Genomic DNA, 21,660 nt, shown 5'->3' on the forward strand with positions numbered 1-21,660 from the left:
TAGAAAGCAACAATCTGCGTCTTGTCCCGTTCCCGCACCGCGGGGCTTTGTCCGCCGGGTCGGGCTGTGGGTTCGGCCCGGTGCGTCGGCTCAGCACCACGAGTCCATGAGCGCCCGGTCCGAGCGGGGAGCAGCGACGGGACGCCGCGATCTGACACCGCGAGGGGGGGGAGGAGATCTGAACCTGGAGCTCAGATGGCAGCAGAGCTGCACCTCAGTGCCGGGACTGCAGCACTGCAGCACTACAACACTGCAGCATCATTGCAGCACCATCACTGCAACACTGCAGCACTGTCACGGCACTACCACAACACTGCAGCATCATTGCAGCACTGCAGCACAGTCACAGCAACACTGCAACACTGTAGCACTATTGCAGCACCATCATAGCACCGTAACAGCACCACAGCCCCGTGCTATGCCCATCCGTGGCAGCAGCGGTGCAGCTGTGACAGGGGTGTCCCGTCAGCCCCAGGCGGTGATTCCCTTCATCCCATGGGTTCCTACGGATGGAGCTGTAAAGCTGCCGGGAGCCCCGAGTGCGGTGTGAGCGCTGCAGAGCTGTTGGTGGCGCAGTGTTAGAGCGGGGCGGTGACGCCCGTTGCGTTGGTGAGCGCTGGGATCGTTCTGTGCACAGCAGAGGGTCCTCCGCGCTGCGTCCTCACAGCGCTGCACTGCAGCTCCGGTATTGCATTGAGTGCAGCACTGCAGCTCTGTCATTGCGCTTAGTGCAGCACTGCAGCTCTGTCATTGCGCTTAGTGCAGCACTGCAGCTCTGTCATTGCGCTGAGTGCAGCACTGCAGCTCTGTCATTGCATTGAGTGCAGCACTGCAGCTCCGGCATTGCGCTGAGTGCAGCACTGCAGCTCTGTCATTGCATTGAATGTAGCACTGCAGCTCCGACATTGCTGAGTGCAGCACTGCAGCTCTGTCATTGCGCTGAGCGCAGCACTGCAGCTCCGGTATTGCATTGAGTGCAGCACTGCAGCTCTGTCATTGCACCGAGTGCAGCACTGCAGCTCCGGTATTGCATTGAGTGCAGCACTGCAGCTCTGTCATTGCACTGAGTGCAGCACTGCAGCTCTGTCATTGCGCTGAGTGCAGCACAGCGCAGTGGGTGCAGCTGCAGGACGCAGTGCTGGGTGCTGGGTGCTGAGCCATTGGCCTTTGGGCTGCAGGAAACCCCCGTGCAGCGCTGCACAGCCCCCACTGTTCCGACCCTGCCCTGCATGCAGTGTCCACACTCGTGCAGCAAAGTGCTCTGACCCCGCAGATCTATGGCAGTTCCTTTCCGTTCTCATTTCCACTCTGACACGCCTGGAGTTTTGTCCCAGCACCGCTGTCCTCCCCGGCTCGCTCTCCCAGCCCCGTTTACACGCTGTGCCGGCGGTTGTTGATCATGGCCACGATGTGCGACAGATCCAAACTCTTCATCATCACCTCCATGAACTCGTCATCCTTCCTCGCTCCCTCCACAAATTCATCCAGGGAAAGTTCCCCTGCGGGGCACAGACAGAGCAGAGTGGGACGGGGGCTCTGGGAGGTTCTGGGGGGTTCTGCCTTTCCCATCAGGTGGATGTTTGGGGGCCCCGCCAGCGCCTCCCACTCCTCCCAGTGCCATCAGCTACAACCAAAAAGGGACAAGGAAACCCTACAAAATGCACACGGACAAAATAGAGCCAAGGACTAATGAGTACGGGGGACTAATCCCATCGTACTGGGGGGACCCCTCCCAATAGAGCGGGCCGTTCATAGCCCGGTGAGCGGCTCCTGGCGCCAGGGCGTTTCTCACCGTCTCCGTTCACATCGATCTTGTTGAAGACGCGGTTGGTGAACTCCTCCGCGCTTGTCTCGTGGTCGCCACCATTGATGGCTCGGATGGCCTGGAAGAGGAGAACGGGGTGGGCGATGTGCACGGGGAAACACAGTGAGGATGCTCAGCCCTACCAGCAGGCACTGAGGGGAATGGGGGTCTGCAGTGCAGGAGGGGCAGGTCGGAACTGAGAGCTGCACAATTGGGATCCCAGGTGAAACTGCCCCAAGTTGGGCCAGCTGTGGGGCAGGGGGGGATGGAAACCAACATCTGTGCCACCCCCGTGCTGAGCAGCGCTGACGTCCTCTGAGCTGATGGGTGAATAGAGGGGTCCCTCTGGGGACCTGCCCAGCCATGGGCGGGTTGACATCGGTTGGGTGTGAGGGGAGGGGGGAGAAAGTGCAGAGCCGGGATCTGACAGCTTAAAGTAAAAGGTGGAGTAACAAACACCCTGTGACATGGCAAGAAGGGGAAAATGAGGGAAAAAGAGGAAAAATGGGGGAACGGGAATGGGGAAAAAGAAAAGGAAATGGAGGAAGAAAAAAACCCAAAAGGAAGTGGAGGAATAAAAAAAACACTTGAAAAAAATGGAAAAACACAAAAGAAAACCAGGAAAAACATGGGAATACAGGGGAAAACAAGGAAAGAAACGGAGAAGATGAGAAGGGGGGGGGGGGGGAAACCGGGGGAAAATAAAGCAAAACTGGGGAGAGTGTTTGAAAACTGGGGGTAAGAATGGAAAATTGTGGAAAAAAGATGACAGTGGAAAATAAAGAATGGAAAGGTTGGGAGAATGGGGGAAAGGAATGGTGAACAGGGAGAGCAAGGGGAGAAGAGTGGAAAGCAGTGGAAAACAAGGAAAAAAGACAGGAAATAATGGAAAAGGATAAAAACAGGCAGGGATAGCAAGGGAATGCAAAGGGAAAGCGGGGAAAACCAAGTGAAAAACAGAAAACAAGGGAAGACCGTGGGAAATGGGAAAAGAAGGGAAACCAAGGGGGAGAGGTTGATGCTTCCTCTTTACCTTCTCCCCTTTCACTCTCTGTGGTAGCCATTGCCTTACATTGTCTTGCTTGTAATACTTATTAATCAAGATTAGCAAACTGGCCAATTTTAGCTCCAAGAAGGGTATTAGTTGTATTAATTCTTCATCCTTTATTGGTTCAGCATCTTTCTAAGCTCCAAGAGAAGAGCCCAAATGGAGACCCGTGATTGCTGCCATGAAGCCATTGCTGTTGTCCCAACCAAACCTGGCTATCAGTGTCTGTGTCCAGGAAAGGCCCCGCTCCTCAAAGCATCTGCCGGTCAGCCCTGGCTCATGGTGGGGACCCTGGCTGACCCTAAAAGGAGGGACCGATGGAGGGCACTCCCTACATCTCCTCCTCCTCTTTCCCTCTCCTGAATGGAGGTTCTCAGTCTCTGCTCCCATGGAATGGTGGTGGGACGGGAGGGGATGGTCTCATATTGTACTGGGGAGGGTCAGGGTGGAGATGGGGACCAAGCTGTGCTCCAAAGAGTGGTCAGCACTGCACAGCTGCCCAGGGCAGTGGGGAGCCCCCATCCCTGGGGGTGTTCCAGGATCACACGCTGGGGACTCACCTTAATGATGTTGAGCAGCTCATGGCGGTCGATGCAGCCGTTCCCATCCACATCGTACAGCTTGAAGTACCAGCGCAGCTTCTGCTCCATCTTCCCCCGCAGCACCAGGCTGAGGGCTGCCACATACTCCATGAAGTCGATGTACCCATCCTGGGGCAGAACAAAACAGGGACCCACTCAGTGCCTCCATGACAGGATGAGGATGTGCTCCTCAAGCATGGATTGGAACCTGGCACCACTCTGCACTCCCAAGGTTTAAAGCCAGCTTAAATCTGGGTTGGGAATCTCTGATCCATTCCCCTCACCATCACACTCACTATATTTTGTCTTAGGATGACAGAATATGAACTGGAAGTTGGCCTCAGGATGTGGTTCACTGCGACACATGGAGCTCACGGGAGAGCTCTGAGCAGAGCTGCATCCCTGGGTGGGTGGTCGTGTCTGAACCTCCCAAGGAAGGGCAGCAGGGAGGGGACAGCTTGCATAGGAACAAGAAACACAGCTGTTAATTAACGGAGCTGCTTCTCAGCATTGTCATTATTGGGACATAGAGTTGGGAGGAGGAGCATTTGGGGAGGCAGCCAGGGGTCTTGGTGCACTGGGAAGAGCCGCGTGGGATTGACTGAATCCATGGGACACTTGGAAACCACTTCCTCCAGAGTGCTATAAAGATTTACAAGGTATTTGAGTCTGGAATTGGAGCCTTTCCTGTCTAATGTGTGTCTTCTAAAAGGACAATGAAAGACTCAAGAAAGCTCCAGCTTTCAGTCTCACCTCCTCCCACTGGCATCTCACAGGTCAAAGGAGCCCAAACCAATTAACACACTGCAGTGATATCTCAGGATTCATAGGGGAACTTGGACGAGGCTGTTAGATAATGAGGAGCTGCTCCCTATGGCTGTCACCCATTGTAGACCCACACTGATTTGCCCCTTGTATTCTGCTGCTTTACACCAAATTTCCTTGGTGGTGTTGTAACAGAAAACCCCAAACTGCCCAATGCTGCCAGGACAGCAGAGCTGTCAGAGGCTGTTACTGATGGTCTGGATGGGGGGACTGAGTGCATCCTCAGTAAGAAGGGATGTAAATAAGGAGGGGTTGGTCTCCATCCACAGGGAATGGGATGGGACGGGAGGGGATGGGCTGACGGTGCTGGGAGGGTCAGGGTGGAGATGGGGACCAAGCTGTGCTCCAAAGAGCGGCCAGCACTGCACAGCTGCCCAGGGCAGGGGGGAGTCCCCATCCCTGGGGGTGTTGGGTGAGCACAGGGATGGGGCACTGGGGGATGTGGGCATGGTGGGATGGGCTGGGGTGGGACTGGGGATCTCAGAGCTCTTTTCCAACCTGAATGATTCCACAGCTCTGTTTCTCTGGCTCTAAAGGGCGCACTCTTTCTCGCAGGGAACTCACCTTGTTCATGTCGAAGGTACGGAACATCTGCTCGATGTACTCGTTGGCCTGGGGGTCCAACCCGCGCAGCCCGAAGAACTGCTTGAACTCGTGCTCCGTCAGCTGCCCAGACGGACACTCCGTCATGAACTTCTTGTACCAGTGGTGGATCTCCACTGCCTGCAGGTCGTCCACTGTGGAGCTGCTGTTGTTCCCCATGGCCAGAAAGAGGAGCCTGGCAGGAATGGTCCTCCCCGTCCCGCTGCTCACCCAGCAGTGCCCCTTTGCTCCCGTCCACGTTCAATGTTAGTCCCGAAGTAAAAACCTCTGACCTTCCCCAAGCCCATTAGAAACGTTAATCAGCTTAGAGGCTGATCTACAGACCCCAGAGTTTCAGTGATACAAACATTCTGCTTAGAATGGAAAGAAGGTGTGAGATAATCCAGCAAAGCTCTGCTATTCTGGGAGCTGCATTGGGTTGAGGAGGTTAAGCAGATGCCTCAGAGCTGCGCTACTTTTGGACACTGCCCTATTTTTAACCTTGGTATAATTAGACTCAAAGATGAGATGGAGATGCTGCAAGATGTGGGGTTTGGTGTGGGGTGAAGCTCTACCCCATCCCACCCCATCCCATTCCCATTCTGTTTTATTCCTATTCCATTCCTATCCCACCCCATCCTATCTTATTCCCATTCCTTATCTATTCTATCCCATCCCGTCCCACTCCATACCAATTTCTCACCTCAACTCCAGATGAAGGACTCTGCTTTCTGTTACACCCTCACGTGGAGCTGTGTGTGTGTGTGTGTCAGCATGCAGCCCTGTGCTCACCAAACAGCAGCATGGGGTGGCCACCAAACACGTGCTATATGGGATCAGTGAGCTGTATGGGATACAGGGCTATATGGGATCAATGAGCTGTATGGGATACAGGGCTGTACAGGATACAGGTATATATGGGAGCAATGAGCTGCTTGAGATCAGTGAGCTGTATGGGATACAGGGCTATAAGGGAGCAATGAGCTGCATGGGATACAGGGCTGTATGGGATCAATGAGCTGTATGGGATTCAGGGCTATATGGGAGCAAGGAGCTGTATGGGATCAATGAGCTGTATGGGATACAGGGCTATATGGGATCAATGAGCTGCATGGGATCAGTGAGCTGTATGGGATACAAGGCTATATGGGAGCAAGGAGCTGTATGAGATACAGGGCTGTATGGGAGCAAGGAGCTGTATGGAAGCAAGGAGATGTATGGGATCAATGAGCTGTATGGGATACAGGGCTATATGGGATCAATGATCTGTATGGGATACAGGGCTATATGGGAGCAAGGAGCTGTATGGAAGCAAGGAGCTGTATGGGATCAATGAGCTGTATGGGTTACAGGGCTATATGGGATCAATGAGCTGTATGGGGTCGTGGAATTGTATGGGGCCACGGGGCTGAATGGGGCCAATGAGCTGTATGGGAGCTGTATGGTGTCATAGGGCCGTGTGGTGGCCACAGGACACTATGGGGCCACAGGGCTCTATATACAGGGGGGCTCTATACACAGGGGGCTGTATAGGGCCGTATAGGGCCATATGGGGCTGTATGGGGCCGTGTAGGGCTGTATAGGGCTGTATAGGGCCGTATAGGGCCATATGGGGTTGTATGGGGCCGTGTAGGGCTGTATAGGGCCGTATAGGGCTGTATAGGGCCGTATAGGGCCGTATACTGCGTATGTACAGCAGCAGGTTACAGTTTGAACGGAGCCGAGTCCCATTCCCGTCCTCCAGGGCGCATTTACAGCACGTGAACATGATGACAGTGCAATAACGGAGCCGCGGGCAGCTCTTAATTACACAAACCGGACCCGCCCGGCTCGTTAAAGAGAAACGAGCCCGGGGGCGGGAGGGGGCGTGGCCACGGGGGGCGTGGCCACGAAAAGGGCGTGACTGTCAGAGTCCCCGCCCCCCGCTTCGTCTGACCAATCACTTCCTTGTTATGGGGCGGGGCTTCGGGGCCCGGCTCGGGATTGGCGGCTTAGTGCCACGTGTACTCAATCAGCTGTGGGCGGTCTCCTCATCTCCGCAGCTGATTGGCTGTTCTGCTTTGGGGGCGGGGCTGGGGGCCGGAAGCCGCGGCGGCGCGTTCCGGTGCTGAGGTGGCTGCGGCCGAGCTGGGCTGGGCCGGTGAGTTGCGGTCGGTCGGTCGGTCGGTCGGTTCCTGCGGGCTCCGGTCCGCGTTCATCCCTTGGGTCGGGGGGTGGAGGCGGAGCGGCCTCGGGGGGCGGCGGTCGGGGTGTGGGGCGCTGCTGCGGAGCCCCATTGCAGTCATAGGAGCACAGCGGGGCCTGGGCTGAAGGGACCCCAACGCTCACCCCATCCAACCCCCTGCTGTGTGCAGGTCACCAACCAGCAGCCCAGGCTGCCCAGAGCCACATCCAGCCTGGCCTTGAATGCCTGCAGGGATGGGGCATCCACAGCCTCCTTGGGCAACATGTTCAGTGCGTCACCACCCCCTGGGGGAAAAACTTCCTCCTCAGATCCAACCTGAACCTCCCCTGTCTCAGTTTAACGCCGTTCCTTCATGGTCAGTGTGAGCCCCGAGGGATGGCAGATGCCCTGTGCAGTCAGTGTGAGCCCCGAGGCGCTGTGGTGCTGTTTGCTCACTGGGTGAGGCATTGCGCTGTGCACTGAGCTGGGTGCATCCTGTGTTTGCTGGCTGCTGTTACTGAGGGAGTTGCTCAGCCCTGTGTGATTCCTCCCCGCCCTGTGCTCAGCCTTAGCGCAGTGTTTGCTGTTATTCCCACAGTGTTCTCCTCAGTAACCGGCTTCTCATGGCAGAGCCTCTGTTCTCTGGGGGCAGAGGGGCTGTGTCGCTGGGCCCCGAGGTGTTGGTGGCTGTTAACCAGCTGCTCCTCATGGCCCAGGATTGGGGCAGTTTTATCAGCTTTGTTGCGATCTGCAGGAGGTGGAGGAGTGTCCCCTCAGGAGCTTTGCAGATGGTACCAACTTGGGCAGGAACACTGATCTGCCTGAGGTTAGGAGTCATAGAATCCTTAGAGTTGGAAGGGACCTTTAAAGGCCACCTTGTCCAATTCTCCTGCAGTGCACAGGGCTGTTACAGCTCCATCAGGTTACCCAAGTCCTGTTCCAGCCCAGCCTTGACAGTCTTGAGGGACGGGGCACTCATCACATCTCTGGGCAACCAGTTCTTGTGCCTCACCACCCTCACTGTGAAAGACTTTTTCTTATATCCAAGCTAAATCTACACTCTTTATGCTTGAAGTAATTTCCCCTTGTTGTTACCGCAGGCTCTGCTGAAGAGTCTGTCCCCTTCTTTCCTGTAGCTCCCTCTTAGGTATTGGAAGGAATATCTGCAGATTGATCTGGATAGGATGGATCAATGCTGTTCAGGAAGGTCAAATGCAGTGTCCTGTGTCTGGGTCATAGCAACCTCATGCAGCAGCGTTGGCCTGGATGGAAAGGACCTGGGGGTGTTGGTTGGCAGCTGAACACAAACCAGCATTGTGCCCAGGTGGCCAAGAAGGCCAGCAGCGTCCTGACTTGTAGCAGCAGCAGAGCAGGAGGTGCCCGTCCCACTGCATGGCACTGCTGGGGCTGCAGCTCAGTGCTGTGTTCTGTTTGGGGCCTGTCTCTCTACAAGGAAGTGAGTTGGAGGAATGTGATCAAAAAATGAGGCTGGTGAAGGGACTGGAGGAGAAAACCTCTGAGCAGCAACAGGGAATCCAGGTGATTCTGCTGTTCCTGAGTTCAGCCTCTGGGGTGGTGCAAAGAAGATGGAGCCGAGCTGCAGTGGTGCCCGTGGATGGGGTGAGACGCTGGACACAAACTGGAATGCAGGAAATCACCTCTGAACACCACGAGGTGCTCGTTTGCTGTGTGCTGATGGAGCCTCAGCACAACCCAGGGCAGATGTGGAGTTTCCCTCCTTGGGAAGCTGTGTGGAACTGGTCTGGAGTAGAGGTTGTGCTCATTTGTGACTGTGTGAAGCTGTGGCCTCATGTTGAGAGGGAAGAGCAGATTCATCCTCCTCAAACATTGATGATGGTCATAGAGGCATTTTTATTTTCCGTGTCTTTAAATGAGTCTTTTCTGTTACCAGCTGTGTGAGCAGTTAATGGTGAAAAAAGTGGTTTCCCTGTAAGCCTGTGTTACTTTGGAGCTCCATGATGGATGCAGGACAGCTAGGATGCATGTGAAGTACTGGCAGGATGTTTGCTGGCTGTGGCACTGATAAAGAACGCATGCACTTCTAGCTTTATTGTGGTGTCCTTCACCAGCAGTGTCATCCCTAGTCCTGTTTGCAGGAGCCCAAGGCCTCCTTCTTGCTTCGCTGCTTCCCTGGTGTTCTGTTCTGCAGGCTGCAGAGCCCAAGTTTGTTCTCCGAAAGCATTAGAAATCAGAGCGAGCGTTTGCAAGGACAGGAGAAATCACATTTTCCAAACAAGGAAGACTTTTCACATTGTGTGCTTATTGCAGGTGATTGCAGTAGACCCAGAGTGTGCTGTGTAGGAAGGAGAGAGGTGTTATCTCCTTGCTGTCAAATCAATTGTTTTTCTTCTCTTCTGCCTCCCAGGACCTTTTGTTCCTGCGACTTTCCAGGACCCACAAGATAAACAGGAATGGTGTGAAGGAGCAGCACTGCCCTGGAAACCTCCCCCCTACTGAACAAGCAGACCTATGAGCTCCTCAGTCCATGAAGGAGGTTGGTGTTCACGTGGCCTTTTTGCTTCCTGATAGAGAAACACACGTTAGCACACTTAGTTTAAAGTCAGGTGGTTGGAAGCTGTGACTGCCACGCAGAATGGATGCAGTGGTGTTCTCTTCCTGGTTGGTGTTTCCATGCTTTAAGTGGCAATGTGAGAGGAAGGGTCTGTTTGCAGAGATAAAGGAGATTGAGAATGAGCGTATGGCCAGCTTGAGAAGTCTCCTTCTGGCTAAGCAGAGACTTTAAAACTTAATGTAAGCTTGAGCTTGTATCTAATGTGATACTTGCCTGTCCTGTTGCAATCAGGCTAGAGCAGGGAGAACTGTAAGCAAACTAAAAACTCTTCCTGCCTCCTCCCTCCGAGCAGTGTGGGGGAATGGGAGTAGCATTCAGTTTGTAATGCTTCACCTCTGTACTCCCTCATCCTCGCTCTGCTGTGAGGTCCCTCCTATGGGATGCCATCATCCCCAACCTGGTCCTGCCTGGGTTTCACACAGGAATTCATTGCTCCAGTGTGAGGCCCCTCGGGCTGCAGCTCCTGCCCAGTGATGTGCTCCAGCATAAATTTACCTCCACGGGCTGCACTCAGGCCTGGGGCCAACTCCTGCAGGGCCTTTCCATGCGCTGCAGCCTTTTCAGGCCACATCTGCCTGCTCTGCAGTGGGCTCCTCTCCACAGGCTGAAGGGAGCTTCTGTTCCATGCCTGGAGCACCTCTTGCCCTCCTCCTGTGCCCACCTTGTTCTGTCTCTGAGTGGTGCATCATTTTTTTTCACCTTTCTTCAGTCTGCTTTCCCAGAGGTGCACTCAGCATCCAGAACTGTCTGTGCCACGGAGCAGCTCCTGCACTCCCCAGACAGAGGCCACCCCTGCAGCCACTCTGCTGCTCAAACCTTGTCACACTTCAATGCAATTCCTGAGGTTTTTCTGTTCTTTTGTGGTTTAACCCCAGCAGGCAGCTCAGCACCACACGGCTGCTTGCTCTCCCTCCCTAGGTGGGATGGGGAAGAGGATTGTAAAGGTGAAAGTGCAAGGTCTCAATGAGCTGAGTGTGTTCTCTTGGCAGAGGAATTGTATTCTCCATAAGCTTGATCAGCGTGGAGTGATGCCTTTTTTCCCCCAGCAGTTTGTCAGTGTCCTGACTCTTTGCTTTGTTTCAGGCTGAAGATGCTGAGCCGCTTGTCAGGTTTGGCAAATACTGTCCTACAAGAGCTGTCTGGGGATGGTGGAGATGCAGTTCCTGAGTTGGAGTCCTCTGTCACTGTAAGTACCCTGTAGTGGAAAGGCTTCCAAACCTGACATAGAATTAGTTTTGGGAGCATAAACCATCTGGCTGCAGTGAGAACTATTTCTTCCTTCACTGTTGAGTGCTGAAGTGAGCTTCTGAGCCAACATTCCAATCTGCTTCTGTATTCCCAACATCATAAGCCCCCCTTATGTGGGGCAAACCAGAATCTACTTAAGTTTCTTAATCTCAAAGTGATGCTGGAAAAAGTATTAGAATGAGAGGGAAGAAAGATTTCCAAGTTTTAATGGTTATGTACAGCAGGAAGGGGAGCTCTACACAGTTTACACGGTCATAGAATGTCCTGGGTTGCAAAGTTCCACAATGCTCATCCAGTTCCAGCCCCTGCTGTGTGCAGGGCTGCCAACCACCAGACCAGGCTGCCCAGAGCCATGTCTGGCCTGGCCTGGAATACCTGCAGGGATGGGGCATCCACAACATCTCTTCCCCAAGGATCTTTTCCCACTGCTTCACATCATCATATATAGTCTGTAGGCTGCATGAAATGTTTGCAAGGCAAGAAGGCAGCATTTAGGATTGGACCTGAAGGTCACCTCTGGATCTGTGCTGTGCTCTGCTTGGACTTTCCTCCTCCAGAGCACTCATCTCACTGTTTCAGGTAGAACCTTCAGAGCTGGGAGGAGGAAGCATGGAGGAGGCACCGGAGGACTTGTTGGAACGGTTAGCACAGACTGAAAAGCTGGTTGTCCAGCTGAAGGATTTGATCCGAGAGAAGGATGCCCTGCTCCAGCAAAAGGAAACTGTGCTCAAGGTATCATCCCTTCTACCAAGGGCTTAACAGCAAGTTTGAAATGCCATGTCAGCTTTCTGTGCAGGCCACTTTGTATTTTCTTCTGCCAATGAGATGCCTGCACTACTGAAGGTGACAGTTTCACAGGGTCTTGGGATTCAAAAGAGTGGGCCCCAACCAAAGAGGTGTGGGATTGCTTCTGTGCCCTTTGCTGAGGTGTAGCTGCCTCTACAGTAAAGATGTCACATCCGCATGCCATGCGCATTTGGGCTTGTCATTGCTCTGATAAGTGCTAATATCTTTTATGTGAGTGAGTTTTTTCCTTCAATTGAGAGCATTTGAGACCTACCAGGCTGTGCTGCAGCCATCCAGCAGGCCGGTGGTTTACAGCATTTAAACAAGTTTATGTATTGCTTATCCTGAGGCATTGCAGGAGAGGAAGTACTGAGGGACTGCATATTATAATATAAGTCAAATTTAGCTTGTTCTAACTGCTGGGAGATGCCCCTTGAGTGGTCCATCCCCTGGAGAGGAACTGGCGGAGCAGAAGCATGCGACTATTTTGCTGTTTATAGCGTTTCAGAGCAAGTTTGTTTCCTAAATCTTTTAATTAGTATTGGTAGTGAGAAGGGTTTGGGCAAAGAAGCAGACTTGACATAAGTGCAGCTTTAATCAGTGTTGCTTTCAGGGTGGTGGACAGCACTGGTGTTTTAAGCACAGCCCTTTGGTGTTCTTCTCTTCCAGGAGGAACGTGAGGCTGCGGATGCAAAACTGATGAAGCTGAAACTTCAGGCCAAAGCCAAGCTGGCATCTCTGAACAAACGCATCGAGGAGCTGACGGAGAAGGGCCCTCAGCTGCCTGCACAGGCCGTGCCAGAAGAGCAAGTGTGTGCTAAGGTTGGGAGAACAGGGTTACTTGAAAGATGTTGCTTCTGCAGGTAGTCTGGGGTTGCCCTGTGTTGTAGGTCCTGTCTGTATTGTTAGCAGGAGATTCATAGTCCCAGCAAGGATGTCTGCTGCAGGAACTTGATCTTCTCACTATTGCAGACCTCCTTGGGGTGCACAGCTTAATCTCCTCAAGGGTATCGGTCAGTTTCATATTGTGTATCTTCAGTACACTCTTATAGTTAAGTTCTTGCAGAAATCATGTATGTGTGTGAGCTGTAGGTTTCCAAAGGTTACCTGTTCTGGTAGCACAGCAAAAGAAAGGTAGGCTGGAGTACAAGACAGAAAGAATAGTTGAAAGGCAGCAACTTAAATGTAAGATGGTATTTCTAAGCTTTGTGTCTTCCTGTGCCTTTGCAATGTTTCATGGTAAACAGGAGCTGTTGGTGTGAACCTGGGTAAGAGCAGGGGCAGGAATGTCCCATACCAGGACGTTAAAGAAGCTGCTATTGTAGGAGCTATCATAGACACTGCTGAGTCTATGAGGACTTTAGAAATTGTTCTGCTGATCACATAATCTTTTTAGAAAAAGTTTGTATGGGTGGGCAAGAGGAGTGAGATAGAAGCCCAAAGAGATCACAGCACATTGGGTGGGCCTCACTAAATTGAAGAAGGTGAAGGCAATTAGGAACAATGGGGGGGAGGTAAAAAAAAAGAAGAATTGTAGGGAAAGTCAAAAGGTGAGTGTGAGTGGTATTAAAATGTGAGCTCTTAGGTGAGGGGTGATTGGAAAACACCTGAAAGTCAATCCTGAAAATTTGTTGGTCAAAGGTTTGTGGGTTCACAAGGGGCAAGCCCTGTTTCACAAACTGCATCTTCTTTTAGGGTGAGTTCCCCACCAGCTGACCAAGGGTTGGTGTCTGTTTTTTGGATTCCAGTTTAACTTTGAGGCTTTTTCTCACAGTATTCTTTAGGGCAAAGCATCCAGCATATGTGTAGCCAAAACCACAGTACAGTGGGTGAGCAGTTGGCTGACAGGTGGGGTTCCGTCCAGCTGCAGGGGTTCTGCAGGGCTCTGTTTTAGGGTCGTGTCTCTTTGATGCTTTTGCCAATGACTTAAATGTCTTGAAGGTATGCTAAGAAAGTCTGTGACAGTGCTGAGCCAAGCTTAGAAGAAACATAATTTTCTCTTAGAGCTGTGTCAGCAAGGTGGGCACCAAGAAGGTGGAGCAGCTATTGAAGTGAGAGGGCTTTACTGGCGAAGGAATAAAGTGAAAAAGAAAAAGTAAAAAGGTTTTCTTTTTGTAAGTAGTAAAAAAACAAACAACAAATATATGGTTGGAAGTTGCAGGAGTGTTTGGTCTTTTGTTTTTTCAAAATTGACAGTAATGCCAATAGTTTTCTTATGTTTCTTTGCTTCCTGATTCTTTCTTGCAGTGTCAGAACAACCAAAATGCAAGAGAAGATCATAGGGACGAAGCTGAAGGTCTGGAAGAGCAGCTCAGGGAGCAAGAAGAGGCTGTTAGGGATCTGAAGGAACAGCTGGCTTTAGCCAAGATGAATCTGAAAGATGCTGAAATCAAACATGCATCACAGGTAGGTGGATTTGCTGTGGTCCCTTGGGTATAGCTGGAGTTCCCTTGGCCATCCAGCAGCCAAGTTTGCTTGTGGTCTTGACCTTAGTTGCTATTCCCCGTCTTTCCCTTTTGAGGGAGGGGATCTGTCCATCTGCTCTGTTCTGAGAGACCTCACCTAGAGCACAGAGTCCAAATGGGGAGTCCTCAGCACAGCAGAGACACAGACCTGTTGGAGCGTGTCCAGAGGAGGGCCACAAAAATGAACCAAGGGATGAAACAGCTCTCCTATGAGGACAGGTTGAGAGCTGGGGCTGTGCAGCATGGAGGGGAGAAGGCTGTGAGGGGACCTGAGAGTGACCTGTCAGTGTCTACAAAGGAGCTGCTGGAAAGAAGGAGACAGGCTACTGAGCAGGGGCTGCGGTGATAGAATGAGGGGAAATACTTCAGGATCAGGTAGGGGAGATTTGGGTGGGATATAATGAAAAAGTCTTGCACAAAGAGCGGGAGGTGAGGAAGCAGCCCCTGGATGGGGCTGGACACGGAAGCCCTTGCTTTGAGTTGGGATTTGGGCTCCTGCCTGCTGGTGTGCTTTGGTGGATGTGTTTTGGCATCTTATTGCTGTCATGGGGTGAATTTTGGAGCTTCTTCCATCCCCACCAATGCCCCTCTCTGCTTTGCTAGGGTTGAGCAGATGAGCTTGTTATCACATAGCAGCTGCTGCTGTTGTGATCATTTATGGAGTGGTTGATGTTAGTGCTCTCATGTCAGTTTTAGCTTCTGATCTGTGAAATGGGCTGGATCCTGCAGTTACAAAACCAGAAGTTGTACCAGCTTGTTCTTACATAGTGATTATGTTTTATCATTCTGCATATTTATAAATGAAAGTTCTGTGTTCTTTGCTATACGGGATCGGAGCTGTCACCAGTTAATATCTGTATGTTACAACTGATGAAGTTACTGTCTGACTAAAGCCACACAGAGGGCTGCCAGGCTGCAGACATCGCCAGACACGTGTGATGTGCTGATGCTGAAAGCATGGCTGCACATCTGTCACACTCACAACCCTCTTGGCTATGTTTGCTTGTTTCTTTTTCCTCCCTGGGTACTGTATTTTGGTTTCTGTTTTCAGCTGAGCTCGCTGCAGGAAGTAATTCAGGAGAAGGAAGCTCTCCTCAAAGACCAGGTTCATCAGCACCAAGCTGAACTGCTGAGAACAGCAGCCAAGGCAGATCAGGAAGCAGAAGTGCAGCAGGTATGTTTGTGATAATCACCTTGTTATGAAGAGGAGAAAAGAAAATGCATTTTGTGAGTCACTGGGAAAGCTGTTCTCAGCAAAGTGAACAGGGATGAGAGGAGATGGGAGCTGATGGCTTGGGGCTGTTTGGTTGCCTTAAGAATGGATATTTCACACTTCCAGAGTTGCCCCTTTAGTCTGCTGAGCTTGTTGCAGGTAGGAGTGCAGTTATTGTTGAATACGGCTGTAATGCTGCCATTCCCTATTTGTGAAACAGTGGTGAGCTCCCCTTACTGCACCTTGGTTCCAAGGTAAACATCAGTAGGAGCAAAGTTATTTGGGCCGTTAAAATAACTGTTGCAAGAAGTGGGTGGATGACACTTAGGGGATGTGGTCCTTCTGCATTAGCTTCTCAGAGGTTCTTATGGACCCAACTCCCACAGACCCTGCTGACGCTTCGGAGGAAGCTGGAGGAGCGAGAAGAAGCTCTGCTGGGACAAACGCAGATGGTAGAACTGCTGCAGCAGGAGCTACGTGGGGCTGAACAACAAAACCAGGTGCCCTTTCATGTACTTATTGCCTTACTCCCATGTGTCTGTATGTTGGAGGAGCTTTGTATGGACAAAGCTTGGAAGTTCCCAGATGGGCTCATTGCTGGCACAAGGATTGCGGCACGGAATCAGCCAGCAGGTTCATTAACATATTCCTTCCTTTCAAAGAGTAGCACAGATTTAATTGCAGTAGACAAGGAAATAATATGAATACCACAACACAGAGAATGTTTCACTAATAATGTTATTGCACACATCTCATGATATCTGCCTCTATTTCTGGTTTTACGGTCCCCCTGCAAAGTTCTTGGCTTCCATCTGGATGAGGATGAGGGATACAGTGAGCTGTCAGCACCACTGATCTCCAGACAGGAGAAATTTGGTGTTTGTGGCTCGTTCTTCGATCCAAGATCCACCTGGAGCCATTTTTGTGTTTGCTGAGATGGTTTTACACCTCTTTGTTAGTCCACAAGTTCACACTGTGTCTGATTTTACTCTGCTTGGTGTGTTTTATGCCACAGCTGTATGTTGTACAATACATCACAGAGTTCTCCTTGTCCATTTGGTTACTCCCCAAATCAGCTGTTTCCAATTCTAGAACTGCCTTTTTTAACCAATCTCTGTGAAGTGCTGATGGACTTTGGGTCTCCATTGCGTCCCTCACTTCTGTTGTCCCTCCATGTCCTCCCCATGTCCCGCTCTGTGCTGCTGCTGCTCAGCCCCTCTGCTATTTCCCACTGCTGTATTTCCTCACACTACACAGTCAGTCGTAACTATTTCATCTTACAGAGGGTGTTCCTGTGGCTACTATCCACCTCCATATGAGAACGAACAGGAAAATGGGGACTGTACCATATAAGGATGAGTAAAACAAATTTTGCGTAGTTGCCCAGTAAGCAATAACATGATTGCAGCTAAACCAAGTGAAGCCACTTCCAGTGCAGATCCGTGATGAATGCCTTTGTATTTCCAATCTCAGAATCTCCACCTTCCAGTGACCTCTATGTCAGTCTCAGGGCAGTGGTGCAGTGCATCACCTGGATTTCTGTTCAGTCACACAAGCAGCTGTGCTACAAATTCATTTCATGCTCAAATCCTCATCATTTGTAGTTACAAATGGATGAGACCTCTGCTGCTGTCCTGTTCTCCTGTACCCTTTGTCTGTTTGGGCTTCCATGATCAATATTGTGCTTCCTGGAGAAATGTCTGCATTTATTCTGTCTCCTCAGCCCCAGTACTGTCTATCCCTACCATCCTTGTTCCTTTATTTATTTATAATGTGCTCTGTGAGAACATGGCAGGATGATCTGCTTTTTGTTGGTGAGGGCTTTGAAAGCTTTTGGGGTATCTGGAGCAAATGGGAGCTGCTTCATTGTAGGTTTGGAGAGAAGCAGAACTAACTCATTTCTGACCAAACGGCTGCAAACTGCTTCTGTAGCTCTGAAATGAGTCAGTTCCTCTTGTTCTTGATCTTGTGCAAAGAAAAATATCTTCATCTTGGGGATCCACTGTGATTAGTGCACGTGTTTTCTTTTCCTTATTGTCATCATCACAAGATTTGCATTACATGTTTAGTGGATGAAGTTTTGAAGAGGAAACTAGAAGCCATTTTTTGTTCCTTTTGTGTAAACTGGTTGAAGAACTCTTTTTAATTAATTTATTTATTTTTAAATTTTTTTTTTCTTTTTTGGTAGCTCTCTCCTTCCCCCTCCTCACAGCCCACCCCCAGTGCTGGAGTGATGCAGGTTATGGTGCAATTTACACATAAACAGATTTATTCTCTCCTATGCGTTGCTCTTCTGTTGTCCCTGTGTTCCCACCAGGCACTGAGGTGGGACCTCCCAGTGCCCAGAGAAGGTGAAGAGCCTCATTGAGCTGCCCAGTACTCACTGCTGCTCATCCTACTGGTGGATGAATTCCTTTGTGGCACGGTCCCCAGATTCTCCCTCTGTGCCTTTGACTCCCCCTACACCCATCCTATGGTCAGCAGGAGAGCCTGGTACACCCATCCCTCGAGGCCTTGGGGCAGAAGATGCTCCTCCTACCCACAGAGCAAAGGGAGCTGCTAGGAGTTAGCCCTGCTGACCACTCATAGCTCAGGAGAAGGAAGTTTGGCAGAATGAATTCTGGCATGGCTGCTGGGGTCTGTATCTCTTTCCTGGCTGGCTTAAACCTCTGCTCAGTGTCTGCCAGTTTGTTGAGGTCTTCCACGAGTCTCTGGGTGTAGCATGGGGCACTGTGTCACCTCTAGGTCCTTGTTTGAACTTTTATTTTATGGACATAATTTCACGTACACTAATTTGTTCTGCTTGTTAATTGCTCTTTGTAATTGTTGAATTCTCCCTCTTTTTTTTATAGTGCTTCCTCCCTTTCTTGAGAAGCTTTTTTTACTTTTGAAGGGAATTCATGGCCTCTGTTATACTGTTTTCTTCCTGTCATATCCTCTTGCTCTAAATAAACGTGTTTATTTTCTATACTCACACTGAGTGCTCTTGTTTCTCCCATTGTTATTTCCTTGCAAGTTGCAAACAGTAGGGCTCGTTCTGTCTGATAGATGGAGAGTTCTGCTTTTTTTTTTTTTTTCCTTCTTTCTGCTGCTAAAGTATATGAAAAAGATATAATGGTGATTTTAAGTTGCAATTCAGGGACTTTGCTTTGGTGCCGTGCTCATCTGAGATTAATTAATTTCCATATCCTTTAACAGGTGCTCCGAGATCAGTGCCAGAAGATGGCAGTGGATCTGAGCTCTCTGAAAGATGTGCTGGATGCAGAGAGACGAGAATCTCAGGATCTCAGAGAGAAGATGGAGCTGGAAGTGGCTGAGAGGAAGCTGTGCTCCCATCGCTTGCAGGAGGAGGTGCAGTGTCTTTCAGAGCAGCTGGAAGAGGCAAGATCAGCACAAGCAGAATTAGAGAGATACAGAGGCTTGGAGCAGAAGCAGAGACTGGAAATGGAAGAGAAAAATCTACAGATAAGTTGTCTTAAGGCAGCTGAACAAGAGCTCCAATCTAGCTATGCTGCCCTTGTAGCTGAGAACAATCAGCTGAAGCAGGAGGTTGGCCAGCTGTTGGTGCTGTCTGCTGAAAGCAGCACAGCAATGCAGGATCTACAAGGTGAGTAAGAACAGCATTTTGTTGAAGGGGGTTCTCAGTAGCCTAAGGATTACTGGATTGCCTTTTGCTTGGCTTTGTTTCTATGACAGCTCCTGAGGAGTATCTTGGTGCCAGAGTTCCCAGTTGCACAGGAGGATAGGGTTGGTGTTGAATGGAAGATCTCTATAGCACAGTCCTGCTGACTGCTGCCTTCTGGCACAGCCCGTGCATCAGGAGCTTGTCTGAGGGTTTTGAGTTAGACTATCAAAAGCCTTTCCAGCCAGCCAGACAATACTGGTCTCTCCCCTTAGCTGCCAAGCTGGTTGTTGCATCGTATTGGTATGGTGTTGTGCCTATTGTAAGTGGTGTTTGTATGCCAGTTTCCAGAAATAGAAGGATAAAAAGCTACTGGCTCAAACAGCAGCTGAATTCTTGTGCCATTCTTGACTTGGACAGGAGCACTTCAGTGTCTTTGATTTGTACAATTTCTCATTTCATTTTTATCACAATGAAATTTGAAGTATTCTGCTATAACAGTAATTTGTTACCCCTCCTTTAGAAGGAAGTTTGTTTCTTCATTTAAAAAGAAACACAATAAACAAAAAAACCCCAACATCCTGCAACTCTATCAGCTCTCACATGATTTCAACCTAAGTAAGAACAGAGTAGAATTGCTTGTTTGGAAGGGATCAAAAACATCAACAGCAGCTGCCTGAACACGTCAGGGCTAACAAAAATTTGGAGCACGTTGCTGAAGGTGGAATCTAAATGGCTTTTGAGCATTGATCAGTGTGGGGTATCAACCATCTCTCTAGGAAAGCTGCTTTGGTGTTTGCCAACCCTCGTGGTAAAGAGATGCTTCCAAATACTCAGTCTGAATCTCCCCCTGTGCAGTTTTGTGCCATTCCCATGCATCCTGTCACTGATTACCAGGGAGGAGAGATCATCGTGTCCCTCCTCGTTTTCCTTTCTCAGGGGAAAAGAACAGTAATATCTTATTTTCTAAAGGGTGCTTAAAATCTGTATTGTGCTTTGGTAGTTCTCATTTTTCAGGGTAAAAAAAGCACACTGTCCAATGCCAATGTGATGCACTGTCACTATGTAAGCTCTGTGTCCCATTTCTCTAACGTTCCTGAAAGAATTTCATATTTCTTTCTGAATGAGAGTTTTAATTTTCCAATAAATTGTTTAATGTATTTTTTCGATGTTTCAGAGAGGTCCCAACTTGTTCTCCAGGAGCCTCAGCAGGAAGCTACAACGGTTGCAGAAAACTCAGAGGTAATGATTAAGCGGCTGAAAAAAGTCAGAACTAAAACAGGTCAAGGACTGGCCTTAAAAGAGCTAAGCTGTGATGGCCTTTTTTAACAATCCTCTTTGGAAGGTTATTATTAACTGGATTAATGGTGAAAGACAGAAATAGCTTCCAAATGCTGCTTGTCCTGTGTTCTTATCTGACCACGTTTCCCTTTGCTGTCTGTTTGGAATTCTTGTGTCCTTCATCCGCCCAATCCATGTTCTTGCTGTTTTCTGTCTCTTATGAGTTAGTTCTTCAGCGAAATCATAGGCTAAACTGAGAGAGTTCTCAGGATATACAGATCCAAAGGCTTGGCTGTCATTACAGGGTGCCTTTCAAACCCTTCCCATCCCTACTGCCCTGATGGGGTCTGGCAGACTGACCGGAGCATGCTGAGTTCTCTGTCAAACAGAAGACTTAGGCTGTATCTTTGTATGCTTCCACCACAAACTGCTTCGTGCAGAATTGCAGGCAGTTTTGGGTACCTTCTGCTTTACTGCATGTTCTGTCGGCAAGGTGATGGAGATAGCTACCTCTGTGTCCATCCTAAGTTGTAGAATGGTTAGCTTAGAGATAGATCTGGGCTCCTTCCAGACTGCTCTGCTCTGCTCCCGTCTGCCATCAGGGGGAGAAGATGATGCTGGGTCTTACCTAATGCAGTCCTCTGCAACACAGGGAGAGTTGGTAGTATAAAATCTCCAGCTCCTCTGCTCCTCCAGTGACTGTATGGCATAAAGTGTCATGTTTATTGATTTCCCTTATCAGCTATTGATTTAAAAATGGGAATGGAAGGTGTTACATGTGGATATACCAAAGATGGTTTCCTTAAGTGTTTGTTGCTGTGGAGTAGTCAGGGCAAAAGTTGGCATTTGGGACTTGCAAGTGTGGAGTCAGGACATCCTGCTTTACCCAGAGCCTTGTGTTCCAGCTGCCTACATTGGGGTGTAAGCTGGTGGCCCAACAGGTTCACACACACTTAAACACATGTGTGCTCATGGTCTTTCCAAGGTTAGATGTAAGCCTTTCAGTTCTTTCCTAGAGCCCCTTTAGAGGCAGTGAAGAGAACAGTGCTTTAGCATATGACTCACCTCGACCAAGGTGGGTATTGAAAATCGTTTGGTGAATCCAGTACTAAAAGTGTCCATTTCAACACCAGGCATGTATATGAATAACTGTATAGTCCACGTAAATAGCTTTTATGTGGTGTTCATGTTTTGACGAGTCTGTACTGCCACTTGTGCCCCTGACCTATTACTTCAGGGCAAAATATCTGTGAATTCAAGCCCAGTACAGGGGTTTGGGTTGTGTACACAAATTGTTTTGGTGCATCCTAAATGTTCCAGTTTAGGAACTGCAGCTGGCAGTCACAAAAGTTCTCTAAAACATGGGCTGGAGATGGCCCTTGTCTGACTGGGTGACCCTCTGTGCTTACATTTGAGATGGTTAACAGCAAAATTTAATTCTATTTGTT

At 49.9% G+C, this 21,660-nt stretch overlaps 2 protein-coding genes across 4 annotated transcripts in view; one reads left to right on the forward strand and one right to left on the reverse strand.

Annotated features, from left to right (window-relative positions):
- LOC107317046 (guanylyl cyclase-activating protein 1-like) lies at window positions 1-5,158 on the reverse strand. Its single transcript, XM_032446330.2, has 4 exons — window positions 4,823-5,158; window positions 3,413-3,562; window positions 1,793-1,883; window positions 1-1,499 (listed from the first exon to the last, which is right to left on the reverse strand). The coding sequence occupies exons 1-4, from the start codon at window positions 5,018-5,020 to the stop codon at window positions 1,372-1,374; spliced, it is 567 nt and encodes a 188-aa protein (XP_032302221.1). The 5' UTR covers window positions 5,021-5,158; the 3' UTR covers window positions 1-1,371.
- A 1,750-nt stretch (window positions 5,159-6,908) lies between these two features.
- Window positions 6,909-21,660, forward strand: part of GOLGB1 (golgin B1) — a 35,970-nt gene continuing 21,218 nt past the window's right edge. Inside the window, exons 1-10 of one of the 3 annotated variants that reach the window (XM_085533182.1) lie at window positions 6,909-6,980; window positions 9,391-9,519; window positions 10,681-10,783; window positions 11,425-11,577; window positions 12,301-12,453; window positions 13,879-14,037; window positions 15,148-15,270; window positions 15,696-15,809; window positions 18,508-18,916; window positions 20,109-20,173. In XM_085533182.1, the coding sequence (XP_085389308.1) occupies window positions 10,688-10,783; window positions 11,425-11,577; window positions 12,301-12,453; window positions 13,879-14,037; window positions 15,148-15,270; window positions 15,696-15,809; window positions 18,508-18,916; window positions 20,109-20,173 (1,272 nt within the window). In that variant the 5' untranslated portion in view covers window positions 6,909-6,980; window positions 9,391-9,519; window positions 10,681-10,687. Of the gene's footprint in view, window positions 6,981-9,172; window positions 9,294-9,390; window positions 9,520-10,680; window positions 10,784-11,424; window positions 11,578-12,300; window positions 12,454-13,878; window positions 14,038-15,147; window positions 15,271-15,695; window positions 15,810-18,507; window positions 18,917-20,108; window positions 20,174-21,660 lie in introns of those variants that run through there. The other 2 variants (XM_085533183.1, XM_015866408.3) reach the window with 2 other exon arrangements.

The sequence above is a fragment of the Coturnix japonica genome, unplaced genomic scaffold (assembly GCF_054131305.1).
Source record: "Coturnix japonica strain WE unplaced genomic scaffold, WE-NBRP24 Scf055, whole genome shotgun sequence".
In the NCBI taxonomy this organism is placed as follows: domain Eukaryota; kingdom Metazoa; phylum Chordata; class Aves; order Galliformes; family Phasianidae; genus Coturnix; species Coturnix japonica.